At 44.7% G+C, this 13,539-nt stretch overlaps 1 protein-coding gene across 3 annotated transcripts in view; it reads right to left on the bottom strand.

The window, feature by feature from the left end:
- Positions 1-2,680: 2,680 nt before the first annotated feature.
- The window catches only part of LOC113953116 (cytochrome c oxidase assembly factor 1 homolog), a 53,381-nt gene continuing 42,522 nt past the window's right edge, over positions 2,681-13,539 (bottom strand). For 2 of the 3 annotated variants that reach the window (XM_027655897.1, XM_027655898.1), the window contains 4 exons: positions 10,596-10,698; positions 7,834-7,985; positions 5,850-5,926; positions 2,681-3,086 (listed from right to left, as the gene is read on the bottom strand). In XM_027655897.1, coding sequence (XP_027511698.1) covers positions 2,990-3,086; positions 5,850-5,926; positions 7,834-7,985; positions 10,596-10,689 — 420 coding nt within the window. In that variant the 5' untranslated portion in view covers positions 10,690-10,698 and the 3' untranslated portion in view covers positions 2,681-2,989. Of the gene's footprint in view, positions 3,087-5,849; positions 5,927-7,833; positions 7,986-10,595; positions 10,699-13,415; positions 13,437-13,539 lie in introns of those variants that run through there. The other variant, XM_027655900.1, reaches the window with a different exon arrangement.

The raw sequence follows: 13,539 nt of genomic DNA, 5'->3' as shown, positions 1-13,539 counted from the left end.
TGGACTAGATGATCTCCCGAAGCTCCTCCCAACCTTAACTGTCCTGTGGGATCTAGGGTCTTTTATCAAAAGGTGAATATTTTCTCAATAAAAATGAAATCAGTGTTTCAGTGACATAATGAAGTTAAATAGAACTTAGCCTGCTCCAGTGTTCCTTAGAAGAAAAGACTGCAAAGGGCCCAGGTGCCCTTTTGAAGTTATTTGGGCTTTCAGCAGCTGCTGGGTTTTGAGACCTTTGCTCTCCCTGTTTTCCTGGCATGTTCCACCTCCCTTGGCTGCTCCTGCTGCACCTGTGTCCTCTCTGAAAGCAGCCGTGGGCTGTGATGTATTTAATGGGAGCCACATGGCTAAAGCAGCTTGGCACCAGCCTGCTGAGTTTTTTTTTCCCCTTTGAATATGTGCATCCTAAAAGAGCTCAAACATGGAGAGGAAGTGACTTCTGCAGCTCTTCAAGGTCACGAGGTAAGAAATTCTGTGTTTGCTGACTCTGGTAATAAAACAAAGGCAGGGATTTGATTGTGATTTTACTCTTGTCCCACTGTACTGATTTGCTGGCTTCCAGCTCCACCCATTGCTTTCTTACTTCTCTGGGTTTAAAGATTTGATTTAGAGAACTGGTATGATATGATGATACTGCCTGTTCCTACAGCTCTGGTGACCCCGTTGGTGGGTTTGGATGACTGGGAGTGCTCAAAGTTAAAGGGGTGCTTTGTTGGGTTTCTAGGGGGAAAGTGAGAGATGAAACCTCTTTGCGGGCCCTGCTTCCCCCAAGAAAGGCAACAAAATCTCCAGTATTACTGGTAAGGTTTGTGTGAGGATACATCTTCCAGGTCTGGAAAACCCAGGGTTAGAGCCTGGCCATGCAGTGGTGTTGTGGTGCAGCAATTTGTGAAGCCAGAGTGAGGATCCTGTGTGTGCCAGCTCAAGAGCCAAGGAGGTGGTGAGCCAGCATTGGGGTGCTTGTGGCCAGGTTTCCTGGACACTTGCTGGGGTGCTTGTGGCCAGGTTTCCTGGACACTTGCTCCCCTTGCAGCCATTGCAGGCTCCAGGCTTACTATGCACAGAGAGGTGACAAAATGCAGATGAACAGCAATGTGTGCCAGATGCAGCCAGTGAAGACATAGGGAGGGACTATGTCTGACTGAACAGGCTGGGGTTGCTCTCCACAGCTACATCATCTTTGGAGATTAGGAAGAAATCAAAGCTGCAGCCAGGGAAGTGGTAATTGATGGATTGGAAGTGGTTTATTTGGCTTTTTCTTGTCAACTGTTTGATTCCCCACCAAACTTCTTCAGTGACCAAAAGCTAGAGTTGATCAAGCTCTGAGACACAAGGTGTCCTGGAGATCTCCGTATCTCTCAGATGTTCTTGCTAGTTGGGCTGCAGTAGTGCCCGGCTGATGTTTTCACATCACATGGTTTATATTTTGTTTTACAAAACCAGTAAGGAGTGATTTCAATCTGGGTAATGCTGTCCCTCTTTGATTCATCCTAATCCTCTCCCTGGTGTGCTGGGCTCTCACAAGAGCTGTTCATCCTGACTGCTCTTTGTGAAGTTCAAACTACAGCATGTGTATTGTTTCTTTCTCAAATTGTTTGTCCAAGATGCCTTTGTTGTGGTCCTTTAGTATCTCTTTCTTTTTACTATGGCATTTGCTCTTCAGGTTTGTTCAAAAACCACCTTGCCCAGCTTGCTGGGTCATTGTTGAACAAGAAAATGCTCACTGTTATTCAACAATTCTTTGATCTAGTTTGCCCTTCTCTATGAAAAACTTTGCAGTGCCTGTGCCTCAGGTGAGTTTCTAGGACTCAAATTTGGATGAAGACATGGAAAGGGAGGAAAAGGGATTTGAGAGATATAAGCTCTGGGCTTTCCCAGATTGATTAAGCATCTCTGTTAGAGTGAATCCAAAATACTCTTCTGTCTGGATGTTCTTAGTGGCTTATGTGTTACTTTAAGGTACGAAGGCAGGACAGTGACTTGTGTTTTTTCACTGTCTCAGACTGTGCCTTAGGCTTTGCAATTGTTCATATGTGCAGTTTGGGGTGGGAGTGGAAAATGCATGCATTTGGGGTTTTTTTGTTTGTTTGTTTGGTGTGGTTCGCTTTTTGGTTTGGGTTTTGGGGTATTTTTGGGGTTTGCTTTTTTTTTACTTATTCCTCAGCTTGGTTTCTGGTGATGGGCAATTCTCTACCTGATAGACAGAATCATGGCACAGTCAAAATCTCCTGTTGTAGTCAGAGTGAACTGGGGCAGTACTTCACCTGTTCTGCACCTCCTGAGTGTTCTCCTCCCTAAGTAAATGTCCTCTCCTGAACTCATGTCAGGCAGTGCCAGCGTGAGGCAGTGGCTTCTTCTGAGTGACCTTCAGTGTGAGCAGTGAGTCTCTTCCTGGAATTCTTAAGTTACAAAGAATAGCCTCAGCTATTTCATGAGCTTTTTAATTATATCTGTAAGGGAACAAATCTATCTGATATGTGGCGTGGAGGGTGCTACTGCTGAGCCTCACCTTTGCTGCTTTCTTGCTCCTGATTTAGGTAACACCTTGTTGAGAAATGAGTGAAAACTGAAGCAGCAAGTGAATCGCTTTGAGAAGCTGGCTTGGTCTTCTGGCTATGACAGAGCAGCCCAACTGTCCTGACTTTGGTCTACAATTGTAAAACAAATCTAAGTTTCCTCACAGTTTGTTTATTTATTTCAAATTCATAATACCAGCACACACAGGGCATAACACATGACTTCTCTGGAACAGCAAGTCTTTTGCAAGGTATTTATTTTAGGCTTCTGTTGAGCACATGAATAAACTAGCAAAAGAAAGAAATTACAACAATGATGAGGTCAATCTTAGAGAGAAAATTGTCTTGAGAGCACCCACTTAAGTGAAACTGTCACTTGTGACAACTGTGTACATTCATGGACACAGCAGGATGCAATCGATTAATGGCTCCTTTGGCTCAATGGGAGGCGGAGAGGCAGCTGTCTCTGATTTTTAGCCTTCTTGCACACCAGTGCTTTCCACCGGGGAGTGGTAAACAAGGATATTCTGACCATCCCGTAGTTTCAAGGTGACATCCTGAAGGCACCAGCTGACACAAAACAAAGGAGATTTTTAACTTCTATCAATCACTTTTAATACAGTAGTAAAGTCAGTGTAGAAATAGCTGGCACAGAGAAACAAATCATTCCACACTTCTACTGCTTCTAAAAATTCTCTCAACCATTTTAAAACTTGGTTTGCAAGTGCCAGCTTCTGAAAGCTGTTCTCCCTAATAGCATAGCACAGCCCAGATTCAAAGGTCTGGGATGCCTGTTTCCTATTTGCTGCAACTCAAATAAAATCCTGCCAGCTCTTCTTAGATAGGATATTCCTCCCCCAACCCATTGCCTTTTTTTCCCTCTCCATCCTGCGGGTGCATTCCTTACTCCACTCCTCTCTGGCCTTGGAGCCAGACGGTGTTGCTAAGGAATTATCCTGGCTTGGAGGAGTTTGAACACTGTGTGATCACTCAATGTGACTGCTGAAACCCTGACAGGGTACAACAGTGGTTACTCAAAGAAGGAAAACTGCATTTGTTGGAGACTGAGGGGGAGTCTTTTCCTTCCTCTAAGCTCTGCTCCAAACCCACTTCTGAGAGACTCTTCATGCTGCTTTTCCAGCTGGAAAGGACTATTATTTTGGGGTACTAAAACAGGATTTTTACAAAAGCTCCTGGTGCTCGCCCAGCTCTGCTTTTGCTGGAGTCAGTGCTGAGTACATACAATTAGGTAATTAGGCTGCCGCACCTCTGTGCAATGGGTCTGCAGCAGGGCTCTTTGCTCCCTCTGCTTCCACTCCCAACCCAGGACAAGCAACTGCCTCCTTTATAACCGGGCTTGAAGGAGGAACTGCTCCCTCCCCACAGTGTGGCCTGGGATCTCAGCCCTTCTCTCCGTTCACTTTGGGGCAGGCAAGTGTCATTTTGCACGACTGGTGCCTTAGTTGCCCTCGCCTCTGGACACCCTCCCCACCCCTGCACTGCCTGCGCTTGAGCGAATGCCTCTTCCTCCTGCTCCAAATGAGCTCACAGATTCCGAATTTCCCTTTTTTCAGTTGCCTTCTCTTTTATAAACAAATAAACCCCTACGGACAGACTGCACACTCCGAGTCAGATGCATTTCTGTGGCTTAGGAGCCTAAACTACTCTTGCACAGAGCACTCAACTCCCAGTGTCATAGAATCAGCTGGGTTGGAAGGGACCTCAGAGATCATCAAGTCCAACCCGTGATCCACTACTGCTGCAGTTGCTGGACCATGGCATTAAGTGCCACATCCAGTCTTATCTTAAAAACCTCCAGGGACGGAGAATCCACCACTTCCCTGGGCAGCCCAATCCAATGTCATGTACCTTTGTCAGTATGGGTCTGACTGCCTCCCAGTCACTGCTGGAAAAGCACACATGCATAATCTGTGGAACTCCACTAGGATAGCCTGTGTACGTTTGTTACTCCCAGCCATTTTACTGTTAGTTCCTCAGCTGGGTGCAAGGACATCAAGTCCTACCTTAGCCCCACATGAAGGCGTACACTGGACCCTGCACACAGATGGAGTTGGTTGAGTCTGACAGATTCATCTGCCATAAATCCTCTTACAAGAAGATGCCTTTTTTTTTTATCTTAAGCTTATAGAAATACATGGAGAGCTTTAAAAACTTTTAAAAACACTTTAAAACAAAACTCTGAGAGATATATATGCATTAATGTAGTTCAACACCTTGCAATCTTCAGTTATCCTCACAGTAACTGTGAACATGGAATGTCAGGGAACTGTTATTTCCCTAGTCTGTGAGGGGCTAAGGAGGAGTGAGGAGATCAGAGCTGAGGCACCAAGGAAGTGATGTGTGCAAGAAAGGTGGCTGGGGACCTCTGGGGTTATCTCTGGTCACTAGGGAGGAGGCCAGGCCTGGTACTGAGTTTTTCAAGTCCCAGTCTAGTGCCTTCCTCACATAATTTTACACCTTACTCCCCGTACTTACTCAGAAGAGAAACACTGTAAGTCATGCTCATCTAATTATGAAAATAAAACATTACCATATGGCTGGTGGCAGCTAAGTAAGAGTTTTGTAGCTTTTGGTTTCTAAATACAGCTAACAGAAGTACCTAACAAGAGCTTTGCATCTAATAAAACAGTCTTTTGCAATGGAAGATGGACCTTGAATTCACATAGCAATTCTTTGCCCAGTTCTAGAAACCAATTTACCCTTGACAAAGTTGGTTTTCAGGCTTCAGTACTACAAAAATGTGAAGTCACTTCTATACGATGTGGAATCAGAGCATCCTTCAACTGTAATATATCTGTTCTAGCACCTTTTTTTTTAACCATAAGGACCATATTTATGAAATTGAAAAAAAAAATCCTGCATTTTCAGCTCGCCTTGCATGGCTCTGATGAAATGTGTGATTTGCTTACTGCAATCCATACCAGACTAGAGTTAGGACTGCTGTTCAACAGCCTCTGCACCTCTGTGGGGAGCAGGGGTGGAAGGGGACAGTGCGTTACCTTGGCTCATAGTATTTGTATGTGTACCAAGCTACAGTTTGCAGAACACAGTTAACACAAATGAATGGCTCATGTTGCTCTTCTGTTGGCACTCAGAGAGATGAATTCAATATATTTCTCAACTAATTTACATTTTAGTCATAATGATGTTAATGACCTTTCACAAGACCTTCAGACAGGAGTTTCCGCTTGCTTTGTGTGCATGATCTCAGCAACACGGATGACTAAAGCAAATATCCTGCTCTACTCTTCTCTCCTACCACTTCTTTCCCTGCATCCAGACATTTCTCCCAGCACCTCCCCCAGCACACACCACTGACGGGAGTGGTCCATCTCTGAGTTAATGTAGAGGTATCCCGCTGATTTTGTTCCAGATACTGGTAGCTTTATCTGCAAATGTAAAAGCATGTTAAAGATTCAGCAAAGCAAAAAGGACATTTACTCCTTCTACAGTTAAAGATATAACACCTCTTTACCTTAAACTCTAAGTATGTTTTTCACTGTATCTCAGAGTTTGACCAAGCTATTCTAACAGCTAACATGTGTGTGGCTACACAAGTATGCCTGTTCTGCCATGCATTAATCTCTCTCTGCTGAAAGAATGTACTGTTACAGCTGCAACCCCCAGGGAAAACCACTCGCTCTCTGAAATATTTATGAGCAAACACCTTTCCTTACCAGAATGCATGGTCATCCAGAGGTAACCTGCACTGTTAGGGTTTCTCATAACCATAACAAGCCAGTAGGTTGAGATCCTCTACAGGTCAGTCCCTCAACATACACTGAGGCAATAAGACTTTCTGTGATTTTTCCTTTTTTTTTCACAATGTCACAAATTCTATCACTCAGTTATTGACAAACAAAGCTGAAGCTGCAGCAGTGACCATGGTGGCCAATTGCACTTGGTCTAATGTCTGAAAAAAAGAAATATGTTTCAGGTGTAGCATTTGCTGGTGGTGTTGCAATCACAAAGAGAAAATGCCAGGTGTTCTCCAACAGACCCAGGAGATGGGAATGTTGTGGAGTCAGTAAACTGACCTATGTTATAATGATGATTAACTAGTTTGTTTTATGAGAACAAGAATGCTTAGGAGCATGAAAAAGCGGAGAAGAAAGTTGGTGGTTTGTGTCTTGGGTGAGGTCGGTAGAAGGCAGGGTTTGACTTCACCCTGAGTCACCCAAGTGACTAGCATTCTTAAACAGTGACATAGGAAAACACCAGTGGGAAAGGTTATCTGCCTTTCAGTCAGCATAAGAGATTGTGTGGGGTTTTGCACATTCGTTTCCTTAGACATGTTTCTTGGTAGAATCTATAAAACCTGGGAAATATTTTGGCACAGGGTATCATGTGAGTGCAGCATAGCTGGAGGGAAATGTAAAGAAATTTTATATGAGTTAGTTAAAGGCTAGGGTTTTATCTTGCCCTGATAGTCCCTCTCCTTCATGTACCATCTGACCCATTCCTTAATGCCCTTGCTCAGTCCCTAAAATTCAGAACTACTCAACAGGAAGAACAAAATTACTCCGACGTGACAAGTTACCCCAGTGAAGGACCTGGAGAGTCGATAGGGACATTTTGTGCCACCAGCAAAACAAGGGAAGGGCAACTAGCCCTGGATTAAGGGGTAAAAACACTGATGGAAAGTCCTCTTCAGGCAGCAACACTGAGTGGAGGTGGACTTGTGTTAGCGAGGTTTGCTTGGGCCCAGCCCTGGGCTGACACAAGGCAGCCTTGTGCAATACTTCAGCAGGCAGTGCAGCATTTTCCAGTCACTATGTAACCCCCACGCTCAGTCTCAGGCTGGGCAGCAGTTCTCCATGAAACACAAACTTACAGGTGCTTTTAAAAACCACACCACCTGTGCTGTACCACAGCATAGCCTGTAAGTGGCTATAAAACTTCACTCTGAAGAAAGCTTTAAAAACTAGCATGGGACATATCTGGGGGTGAAAGGAAGACAGGTGCTATTTTAAAGCTGGATCTCATATGTATCTGAAAATAATTTTGTGGGTTACAGTTGCAGGAGGGCTATGAACTGGTTTGAGAGGTCCCTTGGCATTCTGTGATGTGCCCATATAGCACAACAGGAATATGCTCCTATTGCTGTTTCTAGTCTAGTAGATTTATACTTTGGAAATCCATTCGTCTTCCAAATCAACTGGTATCCTATTCTACTGCCTTTCAGTGTCCTCAAATGACTTATGAGCTGCTGATCAGGTCACAAAATCCCCTGGCTGATCTCTTGTCACCTGACATCTTGGGAAGCCACCCTGTGACACCACCTCCCCAGCATTACCTGTGCTCTTTCTGTGTCTACGCGATTACTACCATCTGTCAGTCGGATGTTGTGAACCTTAAGAGGGGGGGCACCCAGGGCTTCCAGGGCATCAGGATTGCTATTCAGTTGCTCCAAAGCTTGCTGGTAATACTGGGTCCTGGCAAAACTTTCTAGGTGACAGAAACAGGGCAGTGAGGAGACTGTTCACTTAAAATCAAAACATATGCTAAAAAAAAAAAAATTTCTTGAGATTACCACACCTTTCCTGAAGCACAGTCCAAAACTATTAATTAGGAGAAATTTGGCAAAAGGAAGAAACACACCCCGTCATCAAATGTTATTCAACTCATTTAAGTGAAAAGGGGCCTGAGCATAGACTGTTCCATACTGACATACAGTTGAGCTTATGGCTGTGTCTCCTCACTTTTCATGCATTTGTAGGTCATCTAAAAGGAAGAAAAATAAGGAAAAAAGGCCCAAGGATGAATATCTGAAATGTTCTAATAGTAATTCAAGTTTGTGGGGTTTTTTTATAGGAGGCACATAAAATACTTTAGGAATGGAGAATATTTTACAGACATTGACATAAGACAAGAACAGCTGCTGCTGTGGAATTATTGCTGTGGTCTTGATACAGCTTTCCAAGTGGCAGCGACAAAGCTGCAACTCTACCAACAGATGCATTAAAAGGGACAGATGCATTAAAAGGGAGGCACAAGAAAGCACCATTAGAGTTACTGGTCAAGCAGCCACAATAGCACAGGAGATGGATGCTGCAGTGTTGGCATATGGAGGACAATTGAGGTAAATTGCTCTTTATCAATGTCTGGTTGCTATGTGTAGCTGTGCCGTGGGTGCCAATGAACAGTGCAGAGTCGAGAGGCTGGAAACTTGCTGACCCTCCTTATGGTGGCAGGTATTTGCTTATTAACAGTTTTAAGGCTTGCTTGCTTGGGATTTCTAGATGTACTCAAGCCAGCATAACTTCACTCTCTTGACATCAGAAGGGCAGAATTAAGCCAAAAGTGTGCATTTGCAAAAATCCTACTCTGGCAACTTTGCCCTCACATTTCAGAGAGTTTAGAACAAGGTGTAAGGTTTGTTTCCTAGTCTCTTGCCTGTCAGTATTAATCTTGGAGCATGAGGCAGAAGGATGCTGCCCCCTCTTCCTAATTAGAGGCATCCTCTGTGAGCAGGCAGCATCCAGTTGGCATAGAAACAGCTTTGCTAGGCTGCAGCCTGCGCTGGATCTCCCCCGGCCCCCCGGACCATCTTAAGGAGCTCCAGCATGCCAGTCATTTAGTGCCTACAGATTATGGCAAACAGCCACCCAGACCACGTTAAAAATATGATGTTGTCCATCCTGCAGGTCGGAGGGTAAATGGGTTCTAGTTTCCTGGTGTTCCTTCTCAGCTGTTCCTTGTTAGCCTCTCATGCATTAAACATAAAATACCCAACTAATCCATTTGTTCACACATCTCTTGGTAGAAAAGCTGAAAGGATGCTGGAGTTTGCTGAGCAGACCGGTTCCGTGAGAAGGGTGTGGAGGTGACAAGAGTGAGTAGAAATAGGATTACCTGAGTGTTTGCACAGAGACCACATGCATGCAAACTTCCCTTCAGTCCAAAGAAAGGGAAACAACCCTCTCCCACTGCCTGCCACCAACTTACCAGACAGCTACTCAGTGGCCACTGATATTACAACAGAGGCAGAAGTAGCCACCGTGTTGCACCACTTGATTGCACAGCTAAGTGATGCAGGAACCAGCCCACTTTACTTGCTGTATAGCACAGGGGGTGACTTCCCCATGAGATTTCTAGATAACAATGTCGAAGTTGAAAATTAAAAAATGTTAATGTCCATGTTAAAGCCAGATTCAAAATTTAAAGCAAAGGATCATATTTCTGTCATGTGCTCTGGAGCTTGAGGGCATGAGCTGCCTAAAATTAAATCCTGCTTTCCAGCCTTGTCTGATTTATTATTAATATGTGTAAAATGAAGGGGAGGTTTCAGAGCTTATCTGAAGGCTTGAGAAACAGGCTCAGCTACACTTTTCTGGTAGCATCCTCTGATATAAGGGTAGGTGAAAAGCAATAGTCTTTGATAGCACCAACAAGAGGCCTATAGCACCCCCTGAAAGAGAGGCAAAGCCTATTTCTGTTCTGATGCTAAATATCTAGAAGCTGTTTTAGAGAAAGGCAACATCTATCATTTGGACTAGTAATTTGGATTCTTGGCCAGAGACGTGTAGCAACTAGAGATGACAGCAATGTCATCTGTCTAGTTTTTTTCTCCTTGTCCTGGTCTTCTCAGTGCTGATGCTCTTATCTATCCCTCAGTCAGGAGAAACTAATGACATCTTAGCACTTCACAGGTGCATTGGGTTTAGGGGCCAGCACCACATACAGATTTACAGATAAAACTGCTAGACACTAATACCTTCTTGCAGATGGTCCTTTTTTACTGCCCAGTTATAAAATCTCAGTGAAGAAATGAAACCTGTATTACTGCCTAAGCTTTCACTTCACCCTCAGGAAACCACAACAGCTTGCTTCCTATGCAATATTCGCCTCTGGAAATGCATGCAGCAGTGCTTGGGAGAGCAAAAGCCCTGGGGATGAACAAAGCAGAGCCCACAGAGGCAGAACCCAGAGGCTCACCCACACTTCCCTTAACTTCATCTGCTTTTCACATCTTGCATGCTGCTATTTTCCCCGCTACACAAAAGCCAATGAAAGGGGCAGAGGAGAAATAAGGTTGCTAACAGCAGCAAGACTTACTTTGCATAAGATTATACATCACGATGCATCCCCCGCCGCTGAACAGTCCCATGAAAACAGCCATTTGCTGCAGTTTTTTCAGAGAAGCTGGCATTTTTCCTCCCTGAAAAGAAAAAGGGAAGACATTTGTTGTAAAAGAAGAAAGCCAAAGGGCTCCTCCTCCTCTTTCCTAAAAGCCCTTTCCAACCAGGCCTGAATGAAAGTGCAGTGCACAGGCATTGGGCTCTTGCTTGCTGGGGCCCCACCGCTGGCCCAGAAGGAAGGGTAGTGAGAACAGAGCAAACTGGGAACCCAGCTGGGTTGAATGTTTTTATTCAACTTCTTTTAGTGATGCCACCACTTCACTAATTGCTGAGAAGAAAATGACCTCCCTGGTGTGGCTGGGGGCCAGTGTGGTGGCATTGTCGTGGGGGCTGCCGGTGCCCATGTGCTCGTTCGCACACTGTGAGCATTCAGGCTCCGGGGACCAGCCTTCTCTCTCGAGTAAACTCCTTTAAAGTAAACACACTTGTGGCAGGGATGGATTTGGCCTGGAGTCTTAAGGGACAGAGCCAAGTCAGCACTGTGCCAGCAAAGATAATGGAGCCAGGGAGTGCGTATTCTGTTGTGTCATTTTTTTTCCCAAGCCATAGATAAACAGGAAGGCTCTTGCAAGCTATTTTTCTTCCTTCCTGCACCCCCTAGCCCAAACTTGCCCTGTTAATGAGTTACAATTTTGGCATTTGAATGTATGACCCAGCAGAATAAGAAACACCTCTGAGAAAGTCAACCTATTAAACATTTCCACAGTTTGAGTAAGAGGGGGACTGTGTGGCCTGAAGAGCCTGAGCTAATGTTTCTGCCCACAGCAGGTTAGTAGGATTCAAGCTGAGTCGTCAGTGGGGGAGTAGCATGTTGCTTCAGGCTGTGACAGGATGGGACTTGAACAAGCATCTGAGTATCAGCTTATGCTCTTGATACTCTTGCAGCTGGGATGGGAAAGAGGAATGGTTTTGACAACAATTAAAAAACACATTAGCAAAAAGCTGCTCTTTTCAAACAGGCATGTAGACATATGAATAACTGGGGTAACTGGGATTTCTAATCCCAAACACTTGTCACATGATGGTGTGACTAAACGTTACACTCAGCAAGAGCTGGTTAATAAACCAAGGCCCAAACCAGCTACAGAAATGTGACCTGGGCAAGGCCGTTTTGAGTCCTGCTGTGAAAACCACCTCTAGCATCCCTCAGGTATGTGTTAGTCACGTATTGTTCAGTTGACAACCACAGTTTAGAGAGGGTGGAGAGGCAAATGTCAGGACTTCTTCCCATCGTGGTTGGGTCAGGGTGACATTGGCAGCCTCCCTCTGCTCACCACTCTGCTGACATGCCCATATGCTGCCTCTTGCATGCTCTAGCCTGAGGAAAACTGAGTGCAACTCATGTATAAATTTCATCTACTGCTCTGTCCGCACTAGCATTTAATTGTAAAGCATGCTATTCCTCCGGTGAATGCTTTCCTTGTTAACTAGTTCCCTTGATTTTTAAGAATTCTTTATATTTAGGTTTACTGTTTAATTTACTTCAAATTTGTGAATCACTAGTAGTGATAGAAACATCTATTTTATGTCCCAAAATGCCCAAATTGTGCCATTGGTACAGTCCTCTTCCTCCTGATTCATTTCTCTGATGAGTTTTCTTCATTGCTTCCCCTGAGGAACTTGAGGGGCATGAGAAGTTGCAGCAGAGGAAATACAAGTGTGGTTTTACAGGGAAACAGAGGTAGCCATTTCACAAGGATAGTGAGAGCTTTCTGCCTGCATGCTTGTGTTTGCAACTTTCCTTAAATCCCTGTAAAATCTGATTAATAACCAAGTTTCTTGTAAGATTCATCTGGCCAAGAGGAGGATCTGACACTAACACCACATAACAGGGATGGGGAAGAAAAATCGTGGTAAATCTGGAGGGAGGATCAGATATAACAGGTTGTGACCTGTGGCATTTGCTTTTGCCCCTTCCAAAGTTGTGGCTAGGCAAAATTTGCTTTCTGTGATGAAATTCAGGGTAATTGAATGCAAATGTGTGGGGGTGGGGGTGCTGCTGGCAGTTTGCTGAGTAAGAGTGGGAAGACATGGAGCTCTTGCACCAGTGAGGAGGTTCTGACTGAGGCTCAGAGGACTTGACTAGTAAACAACGGAAATCAGAGGCTCTGTAACTCACTGTCCGTGGATTTGAGGTTTGTTAGGTCTCACGCTCTGCTTGCACCCAAACAAGGGAGATGGATGGAAAGTAGGAAGAGGTTTGTGCTGACCAGTCACATGCTCACACAGAATCTCATCACCACCACTGTCATGCCGAGACAGTGACATTTGGTGAGGGAGTTTGGCTGCTGAGAAATGGTGACCCCATTAAGCACTGCTGCCTCTGATGTGCTGTCCCTGCTTGCAGATGTCATCTGTTGCTGGTCCTGGTGAGGCAGAAGTGTGGAGGGCTGAGGTGTGCCCAAAGTCCTCTTTACGGTATGTAGCCGGTTGTAGTTGGCTTCCCGCCAAACCCCACTGACTACAGCTGAAAAACCTCCCAGAAGAATGAGAAAAAAAAAAATGGAATAGCAAAAGCTATATAAAATATATATATTTCACATATATCGCAGATATACAATTAAGGTACTATGTACATATGAATACAGAAACCCCAAACCACTCTCAAAAGGGAAAGAGGGGAAGGGAAAAGGGGAAAAAAAGGGACAAAAAGGGATAAAAAGGGACAAAAACATAACAGGTGTGCACAACCGAAAAACCCAGTAACCAACAAAATAAAGAACTAGCAAAATCTTACCACTTCCCTTGAGAAAAGCAGGACAGCCAGACCTAGCCTAGCACTCCCCTCACACGTGATAGACAACAGCAGTCGCTGCAGGCCTCAGTTCCAGATAAGCAAGGCCGACGCAGGGTCCTACCAT

Source organism: Corapipo altera, unplaced genomic scaffold, assembly GCF_003945725.1.
Source record: "Corapipo altera isolate COAL_440 unplaced genomic scaffold, ASM394572v1 59, whole genome shotgun sequence".
Lineage (NCBI taxonomy): Eukaryota > Metazoa > Chordata > Aves > Passeriformes > Pipridae > Corapipo > Corapipo altera.
This window is presented reverse-complemented; position numbering and strand designations above follow the sequence as displayed.